The following is a 9,706-nucleotide window of genomic DNA, read 5'->3' on the forward strand; positions in this document are numbered from 1 at the left end:
AACAGTATCTAAACCTGAGACACCACTTCATAGAAAGAAAAACTGTCAGGACACCACCAGGCTAAGGCTGACCTATCCCACCTGAACATTTCAGATGTTATTATAGCAAAGTTTTCTCTTTGCATTTACATTTAAATGTATAATAGTTCTGTTAAGAAGGGTGGGTTAGATTTCTATCTATTGCAGCTGAATCGAGTCCAACTCAATAGTGACCCAATAGAACAGAGTAGAGCTGTCCCCACTGACTATTGAGAAACTACCCCATCTTTCTCCCATGAGGTGGCTGGTGGATTCAAACCGCCAACATTTCATTTAGGAATTTAGTGCCTAACCACTGACCACCAGGGCTCCTTACAGATTTCTAGGTGACATAATTTCATGACAGTGGATACTATACAGAAGGGGACTGACCAGGGCAGAGTAGGGTGATACAGTCTTCATTCCAAAAACAGCACATTTTTTTGATAGTGTTGAAAAGTGGCAAAGGGTCTCAGAATCAAGATTTCTTTTCAAATTCCAGCTCAGTCTCCACTTGGCTGCATAATCTTGGACAACTTATTCTATTTAAGCCTGAGTTTCCTCACCTATAAAATGTGGTTAATAATAACTCTTAGGGAGGCAGGTACGTGTGTGAAGAATAAAAGGAACAGCGTACTAACACATTTGACACAGTGCTTGGAGCATAGCTAGCCCTTGTGTGGTAGTTTTGTATCTATTATGTTATAATGTGAAGTTATCATTCTGATTCTATTTCTTTCAGGTGAAATTATAGGGTTGCTGGGACACAATGGAGCTGGTAAAAGTACAACTATTAGGCTGATCACTGGAGAAACCAAACCAACAGCAGGCCAGGTGGGACCAACACTCAGAAACGTGGTAGTTAAGGAGGCCTAGAAAAACATCTTTTCACAACTAATAATGATAGTAATGTTGGAAATACACAGATGATCCTTTCTTATCAATCAATATGATTTATGCATGGAATGAAGAATATTAATTTAATACTTCTCTCCTTAATGCCCAAAATTATTTAATGAGGAGGGTTCCATATGGTTTATACTATGCTGTGTTTGTTATTGTTGTTGGTGTTTTAGTACCATCAAGTCGGTTCCGGCCCACAGTGACCCTGTCTAAAAACCACCAACCTGTGGTTCAAATGACTTTGCAGTCAATAATGTTATTATTCATTGTTATTGTTAGTTGCAATAAAATCTTTCTTCAGAAACTCTTATAGACAGTAAAAGGACATTTGTGCATGTTGAACTAAGGGATCTTTGGGCTTAGACTGATGTATCTCAAGGGCTTGTTGAATCAATTGACCTGCCCCGTGTTTCTCCGGGAGCCATTGTCATCGTAAAGATAAGCACCACTTATGTGGCCACAGGATCATGGATCTTTCTGCATGATGACTGGTCTCTTACCTGTGTGCCATGAATTTTATGTGTAACTTGCATAAAAGAGCTCACTAGCAAGTACGATTTCATGGGTCTTCACTGAGAGCCTATGGGAGCAGATGCTTACATAATTATTGGGGTGTCTCCAGACCCAATCGATGTAATGGTGCAGCCAGTAATAATATATGCATTGAGCATCTGAGGGTGTTGCCACAGACACAATGGAATTCATGAAGCACGGTGATGAGGCTGGGGCAGTTTTAATAGACCTAGGATTTGTTAGGAGCTCTGGTAGTGTAGTGGTTACGAATCGGGCTGCGAACTGCAAGGTCAGCAGTTCGAAACTACCAGCTGCTCCGCAGAAGAAAGCTGAGGCTTTCTGCTCCCGTAAAGATTTACAGCCTCGGAAACCCTGTGTAGGGTCGCTATGAGTTGGAACCGACTCCACGGTACATAACAACAACAACAACAACAGGATTTATTAAGACAATAGTGATCACAGGTTACAGAATACATTTCCAAATTCCAAAAGAAACAATAGGATAATGTCTTAATACTTGCTTAGTGATATGTCAGGTCAAGTTGTGCTTGTAAGGGGAGACAATATGAATATTGGCTATAAGGTCAAGAGTGAATGTTCAAAGAGGACATGGAGAGAGAGAGCAGCTGAGGACTCTAAACTCATGGAAAGAGAAAGACTGAGTACTGGAGGCCAGGAGGCAGGCTTACAGAATGTGCCCTTTGGTTGTTTAAATGGTTATATTGTCCTGAATGTTTTTATGTACATCACTCCCCCAAAAAACCACAAAGAAACAAAAGGAATACATACAAAACCCTTAGATTCTGGCACGCAGCAACCACGGGGTACTTATTAGCACAGTGTATAACTTGTAAAAAAAAAAAAAATAATAATCAATGCTATGTATTTCCTGGCTGTAATGTACCAGTAATGCCTTGATATGCTTGAGTTGTGGTGTTAGAGAAAAATTTTAAAGGTAGCATGGACTGCCAAAAGAACAAGCAAATCTGCGTTGGAAGAAGTACAACCAGAATGCTCTTTAAAAGTCAAGATTACCAGACTTCATCTCTCATGATTCGGATATATTATCAGGAGGGACCAGTCCCTGGGGGCCAGAAAAAAAGAGGGAGACCCCCCCAGCTAGATTGGCACAATATCAGCAGCAGTGGGCTCAAGCATAACAGTAATTGTGAGTCTGGCACAGGCCTGGGCGCTGTTTTGTTCTGTTGTACACAGGGTCACTATGGGTGGGAAACAGCCTGACAGCATCTAAAACCAAGGACAATATAATGTACCAGGTATAGTGCTAAGAGCTTTTCATTTATTCTCTTAATTCCGGGTTTCTCAGTCACGGTATTATTGACATTGGACACAAGGGTCACTAATTCATTGCAGTGGGTACCTGTCCTATGGATTGTACATTGTTTAGTGGCATCCTTGGCACCTCCCAACTTGTTTGTTGTTAGGTTCTGCCTCCTAGTACCCCTATGCACAACAGAATAAAACACTGCTTGGTCTTGCACCGCCTTCATAATTGTTGTATTTTAGCCCATTGCTGCTGCAACTGTGCCAATCCGTCTCATTGGATGGATGTCTTCCTGTTTTTTGCTGACTCTCAACTGTTGTTGTTGTTGTATGGAATAGGTTCCGACCCATAGCAACCCTGTATAGGGTTTCCAAGGAGTAGTTGGTGAGCTTGAACCGCTGAGCTTGCAGTTCAAACGGCTTTGCAATCTGGCTCATTAACCCACAGGGCCACGCCAGGACTCTCAACTAGATAATAGTAATGCTGTTTCCCAACTGTAAGAACCAAAATGGCTCCAGACATGACCTAATATCCCCTATAGAGATTAGTAAGGTGTGAGGAAGCTGTGATAGTAGGGGGGAAGAATCTTTACTGATTGAAAGCCACTGCCTTATTTAATCTTTACCACACACTTGTGAGAAAGATTCCACTATAAACACAAACATTTTACCAGTGGGAAAAGGAAATCTTCATTTGAATGACTGGATCAATGAATGAAGTCAAGCAATGGACAGCCAACAAGCAACCTTGAACTTAACAATGATGATGACATTGGTAATAAACTCTAAATTATAATGGTGGATCATTAACAGAGTGGGATATCTGACTTTGCCATTATTAAAGTTTTAGAGTTAAGCGATCAGTTACCTATTTTTCCCTATTAGCTCCCATTTGTATGAAGAGCAGGGTATCACTGAAACACACACACATAATTTTGGGCGGAATCTTAGAATGAACTCTTTCTGTAGGTGATTTTGAAAGGCAGCAGCAGCAGAGGAGACACCATTGGGTTCCTGGGGTACTGTCCTCAGGAGAACCCGCTATGGCCCAACCTGACTGTGAGGGAGCACCTGGATGCATACGCCGCTGTGAAAGGGCTGAGGAGAGAAAATGCTGTGGCCGCCATTACACGGTACGTGGGGGAGCTACACTCATTATATATTGGGGGGGGAGCTGTGATGGTAATGATGTCCACCCAAGATTAAAGGAAGACAACTCTAACTCATGACCCGTGTTGGCCATTTGGAACCCAATCCAGTGTGGTTTTTGGTTTCTTTCATATTAAGTATGGAGAGAAAATATTTATTGATTATTCTTAATGTGGAAAGAAGTCATTGAAAATATCCATTTAACATCCAAGGAAGGGTGATAAAGTACCATTGTTGTTTGGTGCTGTATGGTTGTGTCTGATTCACAGTGACCTAGGCTCCTGTCCTGAGCCATCCTCACAACTGTTCTGCTTGAGCCCATTACTGCCGCCATTATATTAATCCATCTCATTGGGCATCTTCGTCTTTTTTGTCAACCCTCCACTTTTCCAAGCATGATGTCTTTTTCAAGACACTGGTCCCTGCTGACCACATGTCTAAAGTATGAGAGATGAAGTCTCGCCATCCTGGCTTCTAAGGAACATTCTAGCTGCACTTCTTCCAACACAGATTTGTTTGTTCTTCTGGCAGTCCGTGATGCTTTCAACATCATAATTCAAATGCACTGATACTTCTACAGCCTTCTTTACTCTTTGTCCAACTTGCATATGCATATGAGGTGACTGGAAATACCATGGCTTGGGTTAGTGCTCTTGAGCACTTTAAAGAGGTCTTGCACCTAATCCAATACATCATTTGATTCCTTGACTGTTACTTCCATGAGCATTGATTGTGCATCAAAGCAAAATGAAGTCTTTGACAGTTTCAATTTTTACTTCAATTTTCATGATGCTATTTATGGTCCTGTTATGAGTATTTTTGTTCTCTTTATATTGTGGTACAATCCATTCTGAATGTTTTGATCTTCATCAGTAGCAAGCAAGGTTTTAAGATCTGCATACCACAGGTTGTTAATGAGTCTTCCTCAAATCCTAATACCATGTTCTCATGTAATTCAGTTTCTCAGATTATTTGCTCGGCATACAAGTTAAACACATATAGTGAAAGGATACAATCCTGCCGCACAACTTTCTTGATTTTTTTATTTTTTATTCTACCTTCCCCTGCACACTCTGAAACTAGACTCCCTCTTGAAAACTTGTAAGCCAGTCACTTCATGCCTTTATAACCCCCTCCACCCTATTTTAGGTAGCCAATGTCTAAATTGCCCACCCCTATCAACCCTGTATACAGAGGGGATAGGATTGATACTTAATGAACAACTTTCTTGATTTAAAAACCTTCAGGATCCCCCTGTTCTGTTCTACTGACTGCCTATTGGACTTTGTACTGGTTCCACATAACCACAATTTGTGTTCTGAAAGTTTCATCATTCAGGGGGAATGTAGACTTTATTGTCTCATACTTTTTTTCTCCCTTAAAATCAGGTTAGTGGACACATTCAAGCTACAGGACCAGTTGAAGGTGCCTGTGAAGACTCTATCAGAGGGGATCAAAAGGAAGGTCAGTGGAGGACTCAGGAACACACCACCCATCACACAGACAATGCCCAATATTGTTCCTCTCCTTCCAGCTGTGCTTCATGCTGAGCATCCTGGGGGGTCCGGCAGTGATACTTCTGGATGAGCCATCTACAGGGATGGACCCTGAAGGGCAGCAGCAGATGTGGTGAGGAAAACTTCATGAGTGTTAGGATCATTTATAGTAACCTGATAATAAGTTGAATGTTGTTAAGTGTCATTGAGTTGTTTCCAACTCATAGCAACTATATATAGGGTTTCTGAGGAGTGGCTGGTGGGTTTGAACCAACAACCTTGCAATTAGCAGTTTAATGTTTATCCTACAGCATCACTCCAGGGCTCCAAACTGAATGTTGACCTCAATAAAATGCATACATGTCCTAATACCTAGACCTGTGAGTATTACGTTACCTGGAAAAGCTGTTGCAGATGTAATTAAGTGACAAATTTAAGGATGAGAGGATAATTCTGGATTATCTGAGAGGGTTGTAGGTCCAATGACAAGTGTCTTTACAAGAGAGAGAGACGGGGGGAAATAGCACAGTTGGGAGAGGAGGCGATGTGACCATAGTGGCCGAGATTGAAGTGATGTAGCTACCAACCAGGGGATGTCTGAAGCCACCAGACACTGGATGAGGCAAAGCATGATTTCCCTCCTAGAACTTCCAGAGGTTGTGGGGTCCTGACGATGCCATGGTTTTGGACTTCTGCCCTCCACATCTGTGAGAGAATAGGTCTCTATGGTTTCAAGCAACCGTGTTTGTAGCAACTTGTTACAGCAGCTAAGAGAACCCAGTACAGACCCTAAGTGAATGTATGCTCTTACAACAAATCCCTTCAAATGATTTACTTATATAGTGAAAGTGCCCACATTATCAGAAAAAGTGGTGTTAAGGGGAAAAAAATCATCTGATGTTTTATATCACAGCCTGGTTTTTTTTTTGTTGTTGTTGTTGTTGTTAATGTTTTATTGTGTATTGTGTGATAGTCTACATGGGGGAACATTAGTTTTACATTCCTTCCATCATACATCATCTCATTGCCATAGTTACCATCCCGTCCATGCATCATCACCCAACCTAAGGGTATACCCTGCAATCCCGCCCGCCTTCCCCTCACGGTCCTCAGCACACAGCCCCTCTCCCTCTCTGGATCCTTAGTCCCCAGCCACTACATTTCTTCACGTCATCCTCTCTCTTCATGTCATCCTCTCTGTCTCAGTCTCAGGCCTCACTGCTCCTCTGGGTGGGGTCCCGCTCTCCACTCTTCTCCATTGATGGTCCCAGGGCCCTCCGCTCCTAGACTGAAAGGTTAATCACTCCCCTCCTTTCTATAAAATGTCCACCTTTACATTTCCAGTCTTCACAGTTAGTCCTGGTAACAATTATTTACCCTTGCATTCCAAGGGACCCATCTGCATTTCTTCTCATCTGCCCTTCCTAGACAGGTCAGATACTACTCACTGGACACTCTACCATCCTCCCTGCCCTGTGGATCTAGGTTCCCTCTTGAAAGCTTGTAAGGTTCCCTCTTGAAAGCTTCTTACCTTTGTATTCCTTCTCCCATTTTTGGTTAGTAATGTTCAAGATGCCCATCTCTATCTACTCTTTGTGTGGAGGGGGTGGGAATAATTCTTGGAGCAGGGATTTGTTTCCTCTTTTGAGCTACTGCATTTATAGGTAGATGTCCAGTTTATCAAATTATATCAGATGACACTTTTTTTTTCCCTCTGCTTTCTTCTTTGGGTTGAGCTCTGTTCGTCCCATCATTGGAGCCATGGCAAGTGGGTATCATCTGCAGGTGTGGATGTTCCTGCATCTGTCCGCCCTCTTCTTATCAGTTGGTCACTTCAGTCTCCACTCTAGTCCTCTGTGGATGTGTCACTGACTCTGAGCCCACGAGTCACCAGGTCTTGCCTCACTACAGCCTGTTTTTTTAAGAAATATTTTAGGAACCTAAGATTTTCATGTAGTCCTGGTGTGGCTCTGTGGACTAATGCGTCAGACTGCAAAGTCATTTGAACTGCAAGGTCAGTGGGATGCAGGGTGAATAATTGTTACCAGGGGTCAGAATCGAATCAAAGGCACTTAACAACAACAGCAAGACTTTCATAATTTCTTTTTAAATCTTTTGGGTATATATGGTGCACTTTTATACTTAGTCAAATCCATCTAATATCAAACTTTAAATCTTTCTACAACATCACCTGACACTCAAATCTGATTGAGAGAAGAAAACCAGCTTATATCCTCAATATACTCTAACTGTGATAGGAAATTTTTGAAATCTGTCATTTTGTAACTTTAAAGTATATGTTAATTGTTTTTAGTTAGTTCTCACTTTCTTCTTGCTACCTTCTCATAAATATACTTGGAATTCAACATTTTTCTATATAAACTTTTACCCAACCAAGAAACCAGTTAAGTTCTGTTATTTTCAAGCATTATCACCCCTTCAAAAACCCTTTGTATAATCTGAATTCACTTGATGTTGAAAACTTGGAATTCTCTTTTTTAAAACAAAATTTCTTTTCAAAATTATATTCTATGTTGAGCATTCCCTTTGATTAGCATTTTCCTTAAACCTATATGTAGGCAGGCGATCCGGGCCGCCATCAGCAAAACAGAGCGGGGTGCCCTCCTGACCACCCACTACATGGCTGAGGCCGAGGCCGTGTGTGACCGCGTGGCCATCATGGTGTCTGGAAGGCTCAGGTGGGTGCCCCCCAGGGAGCAGGATGGGAGAGTTTCTCTGTGGAGGGGAGAGGGCACTGTGGGCAATGGGAGGTGATGTTGGCAGCTGATCAGAGGTTCTATGTCATGTTCTTCTTTTTGCTCTGCCTCTTCCTGCTCCTGCCCCAGATGTATCGGTTCCATCCAACACCTGAAAAGCAAATTTGGCAAAGATTACCTGCTGGAGATGAAGGTGAAGGACCCCTCTCAGGTGGAGCCCCTCCATGCCGAGATCCTGAAGCTTTTCCCTCAGGCTGCTCGGCAGGACAGGTAAGCATAGATGTTCTTTACTATTATATTGGTCTTTGGGTTTGTTTGTTTGTTTGTTTGTTTGTTTGTTTGTTTGTTTGTTTTACATGATGACAAGAAACATAAACTTTATTGCTGCATTATTTTGTATCATTCTTATTTTAAACTCTGATCATTGTGAAAACCCAAAACCAAATCCATTGCCACTGAGTGGATTGTGGTTTATAACAACCCTGTAAGGACAGAGTAAAACTACACTGGGGTAATTTCCAAGGCTGAGAATCCTTAGGGAAGGTGAGTTAGAACTGCTGACCTTTCAGTTAGCACTCAAGCCCTTTAACCACTGCATCACCAGGGCTCCTTTTATTTCCTTAAAAAAGACTCAATTCCAAGGGACAGCAGAGGATGGAGAAAAGGAGCAGCTGGTGGGTTTGAACTGCCAAAGTTGTTGTTACTAGCCCATGTCTAACCAACAGTCTCCTTCAGTTAGGTTTAAAATAAACAACTCACTGTCATTATGCCAATTTCGACTCAGAGGGACCCTGATTTCCAAGACGTCAATGAGCACAAAGCCTCCTTTTTCTACCATAGACAGACTGGTGGGTTTGAACTGCCAGCCTTGTGGTCAGCAGTCCAGTGCTCGCCCTACAGCACTATCAGAGATCCCCAGTTCAGTGATTATTTTCAGTAAGTGCTGTGTGGTCAGTTCTGATGTACAGTGACCCTGTGTAAGTTATTGTTAGGTGTGCTCTGACCCATGATGACCTTGTATAGGTAGCGTTTCCGAGGAGCAGCTAGTGAATTTGAATTGCCAACCTTGTGGTTCAAACTGACCTTTCGGTCCAGTGCTTATCCTAATGTCAAATACTAGTGGTGGTGGAGTTAAGAGGTAAATATAGTGGGGGCTTTTTGTTTGTTTGTTTGTTTTAATTGTGATAAAATAAACATGAAAAACTATCATTTTGACAGCTTTTGAGTGTACAATTCAATGACTTCAAATGAAACATTGTGTAACCACGAGTATTAAATCTTTTCAGATCTTCTATATAATACTAATCAGAAATTCTGTACTCATTAACTCAACATATTTCCAAAATTTAAACCATTCAGTGTTCCTTTATTCTGTTCGAATAACTGCCTCTTGGTCTGTGTACATGTCCCTTATGAGCACAATGAAGTGTTCTGGAGTACTCATTCTCCACAATGTTGTCCATAGCTTGTCATGATCCACACAGTCAAAGATACCAAGCTAAGTGAAATGAGCTGACACAAAAAGGCAAACTGTATATGAGCCTGTAACATATGCGATATGTTGTTGTTGTTGTTGTTGTTGTTACGTGCTGTCGAGTCGGGACTAACCCATAGCGACCCTGGACA

At 41.9% G+C, this 9,706-nt stretch overlaps 1 protein-coding gene across 1 annotated transcript in view; it reads left to right on the forward strand.

Annotated features, from left to right (window-relative positions):
• The window catches only part of ABCA9 (ATP-binding cassette, sub-family A (ABC1), member 9), a 146,321-nt gene that overhangs the window by 68,333 nt on the left and 68,282 nt on the right, over positions 1–9,706 (forward strand). The window contains 6 exon segments of the mRNA XM_006878387.1: positions 761–852; positions 3,688–3,851; positions 5,256–5,331; positions 5,402–5,496; positions 7,943–8,062; positions 8,210–8,350. Of these exon segments, the coding sequence (XP_006878449.1) occupies positions 761–852; positions 3,688–3,851; positions 5,256–5,331; positions 5,402–5,496; positions 7,943–8,062; positions 8,210–8,350 (688 nt within the window).

The sequence above is a fragment of the Chrysochloris asiatica genome, unplaced genomic scaffold (assembly GCF_000296735.1).
Source record: "Chrysochloris asiatica unplaced genomic scaffold, ChrAsi1.0 scaffold00192, whole genome shotgun sequence".
Taxonomy (NCBI): Eukaryota; Metazoa; Chordata; class Mammalia; order Afrosoricida; family Chrysochloridae; genus Chrysochloris; species Chrysochloris asiatica.